Raw genomic sequence first — 15,698 nt, 5'->3', positions numbered from 1 at the left:
CAACCAATTGCATGAAACTCCAATGGAGCGCTTGTTGGGTCAAAGTGATTACTATACCCCCTAAAACATTCCTTAGGGGGTGTAGTCTCCAAAATGCGGTAACCTTTTGGGGGTTTCCACTCTGGGGGTACCTCAGGGTCTCTCCAATACGACATGGCCCACTGGATTTCTTCCAGTGTAATCTATTATCCCAAAAACCGCTTAGCTCTCCTTCTGTGCTGAGCCCTCTTGCGCGCCCATAATTTAGTTTACGTGTACATGTGGGGTGTTTCTATAAACTGCGGAATTGGGGTAACCAATTTTGGGTTTGGGTTAGCTGTTAACCCTTGCTGGGTTGCAGGTAAAATTGGATTACAATGGAATATCTGCCAAAAAAATTGAAATTTTGATATTTTGCTTGAATTCCTGTGCAACACCTAAGGGGTTAACAAAGTTTTGAAAATCCGTTTTGGACACCTTGAGGGGTGTAGTTTGCAATATGGGGTAATGTATGGGTGGGTTCTGTTATACAAGACGCATAAAGTGACGTCCGAACTGACTTGGTCCTTGGAAAAATGGGTTTTGGAAATTTAGTCGTAAACTTTAAAAATTGCGTATAAAACTATGAGCCTTATCACATCCGAAAAATATAAAATTTCATTTCCAAAATTATGCCAATGTGAAGTAGACATGTGGAGAATGTAAACTAATAACTGTTATGGGGGTATCAGCATTTTTGTAAAAAGTAGAGAATTTCAAAGTTCAAAAATAGCGAATTTTTCCCAAATTTTCATGTATTTTGTAATTTTTTATGCAGAAAGGTAAAATCTATTGACTCACAATTAGCACTACCATGAAGTACAATATGTCACGAGAAAACAATCTCAGAATGGCGTGGGTAGGTGATAGCGTCCCAAAGTTATTACCGCATGAAGTGACAGGTCAGATTTACAAAAAATGGCCTAGGCATTTGGGTACAAATAGGCCTGAAGGGGTTAAGCTACTGATGTGCAAGGGCTATCATATCAAAACATAAACTACAGACATGCACCTACCTAAAAACACCAAAGAGAATTAGTCACTCCGGGTGGTACCGATATCGTCAAAATTGGCTCTTGGCTCATGGACTACTACCTTTGTGGCCGGGCCTAAAGCTCATTAAAGGATTTAACTACTCATTCCAATTACAGAGCCTCTAAATTGTCATATTATCATGGATGTTTATTCTGTTTCACACTATCAGCTGCTGACTCAGTTGAGAAGTGGTTAATTTTCTTGACTGCTACCTTCCTTGAATGCAGTAAACATTTATCAGGTTGCCAGAATTGAAACCTGATTCTCCGTTACATGTGTGCACTCTGCAACCCCGCCTGTGGGTTTTTTGAGATTTGATGACTGAGAGTGACTGCAGTTCCTTCACTTTGTGGTCCACCAGGTCCCCTCTTAATCATGGCCCCAGATCGAACAAACAAAAAAAGTAGAAACAAAGTACAATTCCATTATCACTAGCTGAAGTATTCATGCATGGTTGCCTGCCTGCTTTGAACAATATTTTTTTCATTGAAAGACTTCGGGCCCCTGGAACCATAAGGCAACAGCATTTGACAGGTGTCCCAAGGCAAAGTGGCTAGCAACAAGCATTGCGGCATACCGCTATCTGTATAATCACACTATGAGCTGTTTATCTGTGGCTGCCCTACTGTATGCTACTGAAGATAAAAGTTTGGCTCTGTGGATGAAACACCAAGGTTACTTACCGGTAGCCATTTTTTTCATAACATGACAACACATCTGATAGAGAGATCTGTCCACCAAGGACAGGAAACCTACTGAAATAAAAGGGTGGCACCTCTCCCCCACATTAGTTGGGTTACAGCGCATGAGAGGACATTTAAACAGATTATATACATGACTGACACCACATTAACAATAATTACCCAAACTATAGTGCACACACATCTGGTAATAAGAGGGGGGAATATACGGGTGCTGTCATGGGTTCTGGAAAAACAGCTAATGGTAAGTAACCTTGGTGTTTTCCCTTCACCCATTACAGCATACCTGAGAGATTCCTGGAGAATTGAAACACCTTAGCGAGGTACCACGGTTCACAGCAGTTTTCTACCAAGGGTTAAGTCAACAGAAGAGGACAGATTTAGTCTGTAGTGCCTAAAGAAAGTACCAGGGTCTAAGAAGTAAGGTTTCTCCTTGCGGAGAGTGACATGCCAGCTGTGGCTTGTCAAGGTAAGGAGACTTATTCGCCGTGCAATGCTCCTCTGGGAAAATAATATGCAAATTGCCTCTTCAGAAAGAAAGAGGACTTTTACTCTACAGCGCCACCTATTGGTAGTAGCGATCCTACAAGTCACAATCAACCCTTGGCTTGTATCCTAAGTCATACTACAAGACTCGTTAAAGGGTTGATTGTGACTTGTAGGATCGCTACTACCAATAGGTGGCGCTGTAGAGTAAAAGTCCTCTTTCTTTCTGAAGAGGCAATTTGCATAAAGAAAGTACCATATTTTGGGGATTATAAGATGCTCTGGTTTATAAGACGCACCCCAAATTTTGAGTAAAATAGAAAAAAACTTTTTAATAAAATGGTGGTGCTTCTTATAAGCCATGCATCTTATTGCTTACCAGGGGTGGTGGCTACGGTGAAGCGAGGTCCCAGGGTCGCTGCTGTAGGAGGCACGAGTGGAGTGTTGATGCAGGCTGGGGTGAGGGGTTGTTCGGATGTGCGGCGCGTTGCAGGTGTCTCCGGTGCAGCGGGGGCTCTGCCGAGATTTTGTGAAAGGTCAGAGCCCCTACAGTTGCATGGTTTCCTATGCAGTGGACTCCAGGAAAATGGCCGCCGGGTAGGGCGCATGTGCAGATGGAGATCCTTGCATCAAGATCTCGGAAGATCTGGCCCTACTGACTACAAAGCAGGAAATCCTCTACATTATCCACAGTGACCCCGCCTATATTATCTATTTGTTATGCTAAGCTATGTATGCTAATATGTCCCCATCCAGTGGACGAACTTATGTACTACACTTTCCATATAATACATTATACGACATATTTTAATATACACATAGCAGCAACAGATAAATCTATTAAATTTCACATACAAGGCAATATCTACATCAAGAAAGGGAGTGGAGTATCAACCCTTACATTCCCCTCCCATTATCAATGGTTATCCCCGACCATATGATGCTCTAAAAAACCCTTTTTCTTATTTACAGGAAAATACTCCATGCAGGGAGATAAACATACATACAGTACAAGGTAGTCCATTAATAAAAGCACAGGTGCCTGGCACACAGTCCTTCAGGTAACCTCCACAGTCTATGAATTTCCGGCCTTGCCCACTAGTATCAAACATATTTACATACAGAAGACCAGTCATTTAGGTCAACAGTCATTAGGGGAAGGCAGGCATCCTCCTCCCTTTAAGAGTAGCATTGCGCTTCAATGCTATGTGCATTGCCTGTCTCGGGAACAGTCTGTTGCTGCAGTTGCACACAGTTCGTGACACAGGTCCAGGGCAAATTCCTGCTTTCCAGCAGAAATGGCACAATGGGTGCAACAAAACCAAAGATCAACTCAACAGTTACTCCTGGCCGTACTGGCGGCATTCCTCCCAACTCTGGGAGTGTTCCAGGGTTCCTTTTGCCTGCCAGGATGCAGAACAGTCTTGTATTTTCATTTATCTTTTATTTTTTCCTATGGTGTAACAAGCACAACCGCTTTGCAGAAGATTCATTATAGTTCAATGGCACCCATCCTGTGCCTCTTGATCCAAATGGTTCCTGTTACGATGAGTCACCGAAGGAGTAAAAAACAAAATACTAGCTAAGTCCAGAAAAACCAGAGAGGTAGGCAGCTATCGGATTGCAGACCCCTGAACCTATCCACAACAACTAGCAGTAGCCGTGGGGGGTTCCTACGGTGCCCTAGACCCCTCGATCACAGCCGGAGAACTACATAGCCTAAAGACAGAAAGGGAAAAACTAAACTGCCCCAGAGCAGACCCCAAAGCAATAAGCAGCCCCCAACATATAATGACGGTGAAGCAAGATGAAAACACTAACACAGATAGAAAGATAGGTTGCGCAAATGATGGGGTCCAAGCTAACTAAATAGGACAGGATCGGAAAGCTGCTGTCTGCCATCCGCAAAAACCCTATCCAAAATGAGCCAACCGACTGATATTAAAAACAGGCCCTGAAGTCGCTATGCTTCAAAAGACTATATCAGCACTCAGGTATATTCTGAAGACAGAGCAAAAGATCAACAGATCAGAGACAAAAATGGAATTCAGCTCACCCCCGGCCGGGGATGGCAGAACTCCCAAAAAACAAGGCAAAACAAAACTGAAGAGTACAAAGCAGAGCAGAAAACTTAGCTTTGAGATGCAGGAATCAGACTGGTCTCCAAGAATCCAGCAGGATCACCAGCAAGGCAGAAGGGCGTCGGCTGCCTTATATCCAGTCCTCAATTCCAGCCACCCAGTCATCATCTACCTGCCCAGGTGTTTGGTAATCAGCCTCACTACCTTCCTTCACCAGAGGAGGGAGTTCATCAGACCTCAATGGTGAAGGGAAAAATGAACTCACAACAGTACCTCCCCCTTGAGGAGGGGTCACCGAACCCTCATCCATGCCACCAGGGCGATCCGGGTGAGCCTGATGAAAGGCAAGAACCAATCTTTCGGCATGAATATCAGATGCAGAGACCCAGGAATTATCCTCCTGACCATAACCCTTCCACTTAACCAAATACTGGAGTCTCCGTCTAGCCAGACGGGAATCCAGTATCTTCTCTACCTCATATTCCATGTTACCTTCAACCAATATAGGGTCAGGAGGTGCCACCACAGGAACTACTGGTTCAACAAACCTCTTAACAAGGACTTATGAAACACATTATGAATTTTAAATGTGACAGGAAGAGCCAACCGACAAGAGACCGGATTAATAATCTCCAAAATCTTGTAAGGTCCAATAAATCTAGGCTTAAACTTAGGAGAAGCCACCTTCATAGCGATATTTTTTGATGACAACCAAACCATATCACCCACCTTAAACTGGGGACGAATGGTCCTACGCCGGTTGGAAAACCGCTGGGCCTTTTCCTGGGAGAGAGACAACTTATCCACTACTTGGTCCCAGATCTGGTGCATTCTCTCCACCACAGTGTCAACACCTGGGCAGGCAGAAGGCTCCACCTGTCCTGAAGAAAATCGAGGGTGAAACCCAAAGTTACAAAAAAAAGGTGACATCAAAGTGGCAGAACTAGCTCTATTATTTAAAGCAAATTTGGCCAAGGGCAAAAATGAAACCCAATCATCCTGATCGGCAGAAATAAAACATCTCAAATACGACTCCAAAGTCTGGTTTGTTCTCTCCATCTGCCCATTGGTCTGAGGGTGAAACGCAGAGGAGAAGGACAACTGAATTCCCAGCTTGGAACAGAAAGTCCTCCAAAATCTAGACACAAACTGAACTCCTCTGTCAGATCCAATGTTCTCAGGAATCCCGTGCAAGCGAACCACCTGTTGCAAAAACAAGGGCACCAACTCTGAGGAAGATGGCAACTTAGGGAGTGGTACAAGATGGACCATCTTAGAGAATCTATCACAAATCACCCAAATAACAGTCATTCTCTGAGAGACAGGCATATCAGAGATAAAATCCATTGAAATATGGGTCCATGGCCTCCTGGGCACTGGCAAAGGCATCAACAAGCCACTAGAGCGAGAACAAGGTTTAGACCTGGAGCAAGTCCCACAGGACTGCACAAAATTCCTGACATCATGAGACAAGGCGGGCCACCAAAAAGACCGACTCACCAGATCTCTAGTACCAAAAATACCTGGATGACCAGCCAATGCAGAGCAATGAACTTCAGACATCACTCTCTTCCTCCACTGGTCAGGAACATACAACTTTCCACTGGGACAACTCTCAGGTTTGTCCTCCTGAAACTCTTCCAGAGCACGTCTCAAATCGGGCGAGATGGCAGAAAGAACTTCCCCCTCGCCTAAGATGGTAGCAGGCTTAGTCACAACAGGAGAATCAGCAAGGAAACTCCTAGAGAGGGCATCTGCCTTGACATTCTTAGTGCCCGGAAGAAAAGAGACCACAAAATCAAAACGTGTGAAAAACAAGGCCCACCTAGCTTGTCTAGGATTCAAGCGCTTGGCCGACTCCAGGTGAATCAAATTCTTGTGGTCAGTAAGGACCATGACTTGGTGTTTGGCTCCCTCCAACCAATGTCTCCACTCCTCAAATGCCCATTTCATGGCCAACAGTTACCGATTCCCCACATCATAGTTACGATCAGAAGGGGAGAACTTTCGGGAAAAGAAAGCACAAGGATTCATTTTAGATGTCACAGGATCTTTTTGGGACAACACCGCTCCTGCACCAATCTCAGAAGCGTCCACCTCCACCTGAAACGGGAGTGAGACATCAGGTTGCCGCAAAACCGGAGCAGAAGTGAATCTTCGCTTCAGCTCCTGAAAGGAAGAAACAGCCTCCAGAGACCAATTCAGCACATCAGCACCCTTCCTAGTCAAATCCGTCAATGGCTTGGCAATACCAGAAAAAATAGCTATAAATTTCTGATAAAAATTAGCAAAACCCAAAAACTTCTGGAGGGCCTTCAAAGAAGTGGGCTGAACCCAATCATAAATGGCCTGTACCTTGGCCGGGTCCATTTCAATAGTTGACGGAGACAAAATAAATCCCAAAAATGAAATCCTCTGTACCCCAAAAAGGCATTTCGATCCCTTGACATACAGGGAATTCTCCCTCAAAATCCGGAACACAGTCCGAACATGTTCCACATGAGAGTCCCAATTGTTGGAGAAGATCAAAATATCATCCAGATAGATAATCAAAAATTTATCCACAAAGTCTCGGAATATATCGTTCATGAAGCACTGGAAGACAGAAGGGGCATTAGTGAGCCCAAAAGGCATCACCAGGTACTCAAAATGTCCCTCCGGAGTATTAAACGCCGTCTTCCATTCATCCCCATGCTAAATGCGAATAAGATTATACGCCCCCTGAGGTCAAGCTTGGTAAACCAGCAAGCACCTTTAACTCTGGAGAATAGATCAGAAATCAGGGGTAACGACTACTGATATTTAACAGTAATTTTGTTGAGGGCACGATAGTCAATACAAGGCCTTAATGAACCATCCTTTTTAGCCACAAAAAAAACCCAGCACCTAAGGGTGAAGAGGTTGGTCTAATATGACCCTTCTCCAATGACTCCTTAATATAGGATCGCATAGCCTCATGCTCGGGTACAGATAAATTGAAAAGCCGACCCTTGGGGAATTTACACCCCGGGTTCAGCTCAATTGCACAGTAATAACTCCTATGAGGAGGCAAAGACGCAGACTCATTCTCACTAAATACATCATAAAAGTCAGCCAAATAGTCAGGAACATCATGCGACTGGGGAGAGGTGGAGAAAACAGGAGCATCACTAAGGGCACACCGACAACCCCAACTCACCACAGACAAAGATTTCCAATCCAGAACTGGATTATGGATTTGCAACCAGGGAAACCCCAGAACAATGGTATCATGCAAATTATGCAACACCAAAAATCTGCAATTTTCTTGATGGTCTGGGGCGACCCGCATTACCACCTGGGTCCAAAACTGAGGTTTATTCTTCGCCAAAGGAGTAGCATCAATACCCCTCAAAGGGATAGGCGTCCGCAGAGGTGTCATAGGAAATCCACAACGTTTAGCAAAATCCAAGTCCATCAGGTTCAGAGCTGCTCCCGAATCCACAAAAGCCTTGGCGGAAAATGTGGACAGGGAGCAGATCAGAGTAATTGCCAGAAGAAACTTAGGTTGAACACCACCCACAGAAAATGTGTGTGCACAACGTTTCTCTCGTTTAGGGCAGACAGAAATAATATGCGAGGCATCTCCACAAAAAAAACACAGCTTATTACGCCTTCTGAACTCCTGACGTTGCACCCTAGACAAAACTCACATTGCATAGGTTCAGACATTTGTTCAACAGGTGGCAACATCTCTCGTGTAGTTTTGTGTTCACGTAAACGCCGATCCACCTGAATGGCTAATGACATAGAATCGTCAAGACCAGAGCGAACAGGAAATCCCACCATAGTATCTTTTACAGTTTTTGACAAACCCTTCCGAAAGAGGGCTGCCAAGGCACCATCATTCCAGGTAGTAAGGACCGCCCACTTTCGGAATTTTTGACAGTACAACTCTGCCGAATCCCGACCCTGGCTTAATGCCAACAGGGTGTTTTCAGCCTGATCAATAGCATTAGGTTCATCATACAACAACCCCAAGGCTTGAAAAAATGCGTTCACATTATTCAGAATAGGATCATCAGGTTTCAAAGAAAACGCCCAATCCTGGGGATCGCCGCGCAGCAAAGAGATGACAATCTTAACCTGCTGCGCGGAGTTCCCCAACGAGTTAGGCTTCAAGGCAAAAAATAATTTACAATTATTCTTGAAATTCAAGAATTTAGATCGATCCCCAAAAAACACATCAGGAGTAGGAATCTTTGGTTCAGCAGCATGTGAATGAGCAAGATAGGCGGAAATTCCCCGCACTTCAGCAGCGAGCTGCTCCACACGATCAGACAATTGCTTCATCTCCATTGAGAGAAAAATTCCCCCTACGGCCTCAGAGATATAGAGGAAAAAATATGCACAAAAAAAAAAATTCTGACACACTTTTTTTTTTTTCCCCTTTTTTTTCTTTTTTTTTTTTTACAATTCTCTCCTGCTATTGAGTACCCTAGGATCTGCGGTATAGCTGGTGATTCTGTTATGATGAGTCACCGAAGGAGGAAAAAACAAAATACTAGCTAAGTCCAGAAAAACCTGAGAGGTTGGCAGCTATCGGATTGCAGACCCCTGAACCTATCCACAACAACTAGCAGTAGCCGTGGGGGGTTCCTACGGTGCCCTAGACCCCTCGATCACAGCCGGAGAACTACATAGCCTAAAGACAGAAAGGGAAAAACTAAACTGCCCCAGAGCAGACCCCAAAGCAATAGGCAGCCCCCAACATATAATGACGGTGAAGCAAGATGAAAACACTAACACAGATAGAAAGATAGGTTGCGCAAATGATGGGGCCCAAGCTAACTAAATAGGACAGGATCGGAAAGCTGCTGTCTGCCATCCGCAAAAACCCTATCCAAAATGAGCCAACCGACTGATAGCAAAAACAGGCCCTGAAGTCGCTAGGCTTCAAAAGACTATATCAGCACTCAGGTATATTCTGAAGACAGAGCAAAAGATCAACAGATCAGAGACAAAAATGGAATTCAGCTCACCCCCGGCCGAGGATGGCAGAACTCCCAAAAAACAAGGCAAAACAAAAACAAAACTGAAGAGTACAAAGCAGAGCAGAAAAACTTAGCTTTGAGATGCAGGAATCAGACTGGTCTCCAAGAATCCAGCAGGATCACCAGCAAGGCAGAAGGGCGTCGGCTGCCTTATATCCAGTCCTCAATTCCAGCCACCCAGTCATCATCTAGCTGCCCAGGTGTTTGGTAATCAGCCTCACTACCTTCCTTCACCAGAGGAGGGAGTTCATCAGACCTCAATGGTGAAGGGAAAAATGAACTCACAACAGGTTCCATGCCCACGTTCAGGCTGAAGAGGACTCTGCAGCCACAGAGTCTGTAGGCTGCCTAGACGCATCAGAGGCAGTGTTGAGCTGGGAGGTAGATGAGGCACAGGGAACTGACTGAACCTGGTCCTGGCCCGCATACAGTTCCATATCCTCCTCTGAACATACAGCCACTGCCACCGCAAAATAACCCCTGGGGCAGTCCATTTTATAGAAAGAGACCCAGTCCTCTTCATCTAGGGGTCTCCCAAACTCTACAGAGGCAGCGTTAACGTAGATCTTATCGTTGGTGCCTGCCTCATGTATGAATCCAATCGATCTACATCAGCACAAGCAAGCTGGCTGCGAGTGCGACGACCAGCCATAGCACCCCCACCTGGTCCGTGCAGTTCTGCCCAGATCTCCTTCTCCCGCTGCTTCTTCCTTTCAATCATGCCAGCAATCCAGGCAGACTGTGCGGGGGATGAAAATGGGTCTGGTGCACCTGGTGGAAATGTGATGAGCCCAATGATGTGCCGGCCCTGGTAGTGGGTCTGGCTTCTTGGGTACACTGGCCATACGACAAAACAAGGGGCCCTGGGTCATCACAATGTGGCCCACTCCATGGATTATGTGACTGGAGGACAGACTGGCCTTCCGGGGTGAGGCAAAGACTAATCATCCGGGGTCAAGGGCTGAGGTGTGCTCACTACCTCCAATCTCAGCAACCTGTGTGCACCCGTCCCGTGCCCGTTGGATTCCTCCACGATTGCAGCTGCGCAGTCCGACTCCAAAGGCTCAAGTCCCGGCCTTTACTTCCAGCATAGGTTCCTCCGGGGCGGTCGCTGTTTCCACTCTGCTGGCCTTCAGCTCCCGATGAATTGGCTCCAGTCCCCGGTGAAGAGGCTCCTGCTCCAGAAGACGTTGAAGCTCTGGCTCCGCAAGAAGAGGTTCCAGCCCCCGCTGATGTTCCAGCTCTTCGAGGTAGCGTTCTGGCTTCCGTTGATGTTGCAGCTCCGGCAGCCGTCAGTTCTGCTCGGGTAAAAGCACTGGAAAAGGGTGAGTCTAGTACTCGTCCGCAACTCCTCCTTGCCATCCAGGTAGGGTTCTCTCTTCTTCCTGCTGCCATTTCCACTCCACGCAGCCTACGCCCCTGCAATGGCAGGTGCAGGAGTGCTCCATCGCTGCCTGTGCCGTGTCTCGTAATGGCACCGTGCAGCTGCACGCAGAGTTTTCTTGCGGGCCCCACCCATTACAAGGTGGGGTCAATTTAGGCTGCTCCATCCATTTCCTAGCAGTCTGTGGCAGAGGGCGAGGCCTGCTTTTTCTTCTGCGCAACCTCCATGGGTGGGGCAAAGGACATTGCTGGACAGATTTTTGTGCCATCCCTGCGTCATCACACCTACGAAGGGTGTCATCAGGGTTGTTGTTTTCCTTGTTGGCGTCATTGTCTATCACCTGCAAGGCTGCCATCTTAGTCACAAATAGGATATCAGTCAAGTCCAAAATTTAAATCACATCCATGATTTCAGTATCTTCTTTCTTCACAGTATCCCCGCTTCACAAGGCTGCGGGATCCTGCTGACTACGCCAAGTGTGAGTGAGCTCCAGGGCTGTAGTCGTGGCTGAGACTAATGACTCTTGCGCACCCTGGTCTCCCATCACATATAAAGAACGTCCTTTAATCTGTGTACTTGCAACTCTCAGCTCCCTGCACCTTCAGGGTCTCCTCTGAGCTGCTGCAGACCCTTTCCATACGATTGCACACAAACAGAGACACAGTCCAGTTGCAACTTAAAATGTAGTACTTTACTTTTTCATTTTCGTAGCACATCCTTGCCAGATACAACATCAGCATGGGGTTACTTACAGTCCACATTCTCCACTTTCTTCACTTCTTCCTACGGTCTTCAGTACGTGCCCGGGTCGCACCGCCTCTTGCGGTAATGCAGCATCCTTCCTGTTCAGACTCACTATGCTCAGGATTTCCCTCATCTGTTTTGCCCTGGATTTGAGGGCATCTGCCCATTCAGTGAACTGCCACATTGTAGAGCCACCTGCGTCCCCCTACTGTTGTGACCTTGCCTTTAGCCTCTGTTCCACCACTGCTGTCACACTGCTGCTAAGGCCATTCTTCTGGCCCACTGGGCCCTGGATAGCTGGGATTCACTCTTAAATGTTGCAGGGTCCCTGTATAGCCCGGCCTCTAAGCCCACCCGAGCTGCCTGGGTGCCCTTTTGCACTGACTACAAAACAAGAAATCCTCTACCTAAGCCACAGTGACCCCTCCTATATTAACTATTTGTTATGCTAAACTATGTATGCTAATATGTCCCCATCTAGTGGACCAACTTAGGTACTACATTTTCTCTATAATACCCTGCTCAAAAAAATAAAGGGAACGCTTAACAGAATATAACTCCAAGTAAACCAAACTTCTGTGAAATCAAACTGTCCACTTAAGAAGCAACACTGATTGACAATCAATTTCACATGCTGTTGTGCAAATGGAATAGACAACAGATGTTAATTATTGGCAATTATCAAGACACACTCAATAAAGGAGTGGTTCTGCAGGTGGTGACCACAGACCACATCTCAGTACCAATGCTTTCTGGCTGATATTTTGGTCACTTTTGAATGTTGGTTGTGCTTTCACACTTGTGGTAGCATAAGACGGACTCTACAACCCACACAAGTGGCTCAGGTAGTGCAGCTCATCCATGATGGCACATCAATGCGAGTTGTGGCAAGAAGATTTGCTGTGTCTGTCAGTGTAGTGTCCAGAGGTTGGAGGAGCTATACTTCCTATACTTCCTATTTTACCATGATTACTAAGGTGACAGAACCCCTTTAAGTTATTTTCCTATTCACATTTGTTTGCAGGGCAATTGTCCTGCTCTTACCTTCATTTGGCTTTCTTTTGAAGCTCCCTAGGCCTGACTATGACCATTTTACAGCACTAAGTTTGCATCCTCATTGATGTCTATCGTCGTAATGAACATTCAAGGGTTCGCTCATCTCTATTTGTAAGTCCAAACCAAGAGTGGGTGAAAAATGTTGAAGTGTGCATGAGTTTTTGTTTAAAAACACTGAGATAAAAAACTCACCAAACACTGAACGTGCGAATGTGTCACTATTGACTTCTATTGGATTTGGGTTCAGGGTCAAGTTCAGACCAAAACTAAACTTTTCCCTGTATGTTTGTTGAACCCGAACATCCAAGGGTTTGCTCGTCTCTAGTTGTAAGTCAAAATCCCAGGAGTGAGTGAAAAATGTAGAAGTGGTGCACGAGTTTTGGCTTAAAAACAATGAAGTAATAAACTCACCAAACACTTAATGTGTGAATGTGAAGTCTGTCTCTCCTGTAGGGTGTAAGCTCTTAGAGCTCGTGCAGATGATTGTAATAATCGAACAGAGTAGTTTGATCGCACTCGGCCATGCAGTCAATGATTACATCAGAGAGAGAATTGGATCACACTATGTATAAATACACTCTGATCAAACTCTGATCGGCGTTTGATCAGACAGTGATTTGCATAATCGACCCGATTCTCTTGGATCTGAGAATTTTCGCTCGTCTGCACTTAGACCTATACTCAGTGGGGTCCGCTCTGAGCCAGCAGAAGTCCTCCCTGGGCAGAACAGGCATGTAGTTCACAGGTTGTCTGATGTATCATGTACTTTGCTCTGTTTCGCATCCATGTTACATCCATTTTTCCCATTTATTTTTAAAAAGTAATGGTAGTAAACTGAACAACTTTTTTTTGTCTATAAACTATTAATAATGGACGAGTAAAAAACAGAAGAAACACAGATGGAAAACTGAAGTAAAAAGTATGTCTTCAATTTCTCATTCATTTTTAATGACTTCTGTGGCCGAGTCTGATCTGCAAAATGGCTCAAAATAGGTCATGCTTCGAGGCTCATGCACCGGACACACAGATCTGTTTTTAAAATGAATGTGTGTATGAATGGGTGAAACTCTATGTTTAAAAGGCAGACAGCACAACTGACTTGTGAATGCAGTCTTATATAGAGGTGTTGTGCTGTGAAATGCTGGATTTCACTTTCATTAATACAGCAAATTTCCCAAAGCATAATATCAATCATAAGTAATTCCAGTGGATGGTCCCTAGATCATCTGATCTTCCAACGCCTCCTTACAATATATGCTCTTTAATCCTACGTTTTGATTTATTATTCATGTCCCTGTATGAAATACCTTTCATTGGTATACTCTTTGATGTATTTGCTTATATAGTTGGAATAAAAACTATATCAACTATGGGGACACACATTGCTGAATTTTTGGCAGCTCCATACGTATTAGCTGCATCCTTGCACAAAATTTTTGTCAGCTCCCTTATTTATTTAATTGATGTGTCAAATATCTACACATTGTACCAAACCTATTATTTATGTCTCCACTCTCCTCCCTGTTTGTAATAAGTTGTGTTGTGGGAACTTAGTGATAAAAATTGAAAGCAGCTACACCCATAGAGATGCACGATATATAAAAAGATCCATTACAGAAACTGCGAGCTGTAATCTGTCTCCACACATTTCTATGAGAAGGACGTTATTCACCAAAGCTCCACTATGATCAGAAATACCTGCATGCGTTGGAAACTGCCAATCATCTGCCTCTTACTTCAGACAGCTATGGTAGTTTTGTTTGGACTGTTTGTACGTTATGATTTTGCCGCTGATCCCCACTGGAAAGAATACATGGCTCTTAATGGCATCTCTAGTGACATTGAAAATGAATATTATTATAGGTACTCAAGTAAGTAAATTTCCAAAGTTATTGATTTACTTTTAGATCTGAGGCACTGTAGCAATATGCAGAAAACCTTTACTTAGTTTTGAGAAAAAAATGAATTAAGATATCCACAGATTATGCTTTCTAAAAGTTTTTTTAATGACTCCACCAGATGAGCACCAAGAAATATTGTCTGAAATCTAACTTCAACTTGACAACTTTCAGCAATTGTAAGATGACTGATGCATACGATATGGCAATATTTGGAAACTGTCATGATCCAGGCCGGGAATTCGCTTTGGCCCGTCCTGGTCAGACTATGGGTTAATTGTGCTGCCTCTCTCTGGCAGAAGGCGGCTATTTAATGCTCACTGGACCTAGGTCCAGTGTCAGTTATACTCCTGCCCTCGGCTGAGTTAGTTGACCTCTTTATACGCATACGTGTGCCTTGTGCCTGATAACTTGTTGCTTGTTTGGTTCTGATCCGGTTCTGTCCCTGTTACGAGTTCTGCCTGCCCCTCTTGTACGGCACCGCACTCTCGTGTGTGACTCTCTGCTTGTGACCCGACTACTCTCTGCTCATTTCTTTGGTACTGTACTGCCCTCTTGTGTATGACCTTTGGCTTTGTCTGACCTCCCGTCTGTTTATCCCTGCTGTACCTCATTTGCCTGTACTGTGTATAACCTCCGTTTTGCCTGACTCTGAGAAAGCAGGATGCTAAGCCCCGCCCCCTTGCAGTCACATGACCATAGGTCCTGTGCCTGCTTGCTAAAGCTTCAGCGTTCAGGTCCTGTGCATCTGTACTTTCTGGCTATTCCAGTCCCCGAGGCCCCTACAGTACAGGTGAGTCCCTGCTAAGCGGAGGCTGCATACCGGCGCTGTCAGGAACCTGATAGAAACCTAGATTCTTAGTAATTCTATATGAAAGCAAATCCTAGATTCACTCTTCATTCAATATGAGCATTCGTTTTTTACTTCCCAAGGATAAAAATCTGTCCATGGTCATGTGTCGAACACACAGGTTCTCGGCTCGTTACAAGACATCGTTCTAATACCTGTAATTAGTTCTGTACCTGTGTCCATCTCATGACCAGGACAGATTTATAGACTCTAACCATACAATGAAGGCTCCTAACTAATGATGGGCAAATATCTCCAAAACTATAGAGAATTGATACACAATGTAAATGAGGGAATTGTGTAACTTGCCTTCTTCAAACGCTTGCTGAAACCATTATACCTTAGTGATGTTTAAGGTAATAGGTAATTGGTTACTCAGCAGCTGAATCAGTGCCATAAAGTAAAGGGCTGTACTTTTATTTATCTAAGTGCA

General features: G+C 44.9%; 1 protein-coding gene across 2 annotated transcripts in view; it reads left to right on the top strand.

Annotated features, from left to right (window-relative positions):
* Nucleotides 1-15,698, top strand: part of RHCG (Rh family C glycoprotein) — a 363,392-nt gene that overhangs the window by 100,935 nt on the left and 246,759 nt on the right. The window contains exon 1 of one of the 2 annotated variants that reach the window (XM_073568697.1): nt 14,119-14,388. The exons of the other annotated variant lie outside the window; for it this stretch is intronic. Within the exon in view, the coding sequence (XP_073424798.1) occupies nt 14,202-14,388 (187 nt within the window). The 5' untranslated portion in view covers nt 14,119-14,201. Of the gene's footprint in view, nt 1-14,118; nt 14,389-15,698 lie in introns of those variants that run through there. 2 annotated transcript variants of the gene reach the window in all.

The sequence above is a fragment of the Dendrobates tinctorius genome, unplaced genomic scaffold, assembly GCF_039654945.1.
Source record: "Dendrobates tinctorius isolate UK_male_01 unplaced genomic scaffold, ASM3965494v1 ptg000022l, whole genome shotgun sequence".
NCBI classification, from domain to species: domain Eukaryota; kingdom Metazoa; phylum Chordata; class Amphibia; order Anura; family Dendrobatidae; genus Dendrobates; species Dendrobates tinctorius.
This window is presented reverse-complemented; position numbering and strand designations above follow the sequence as displayed.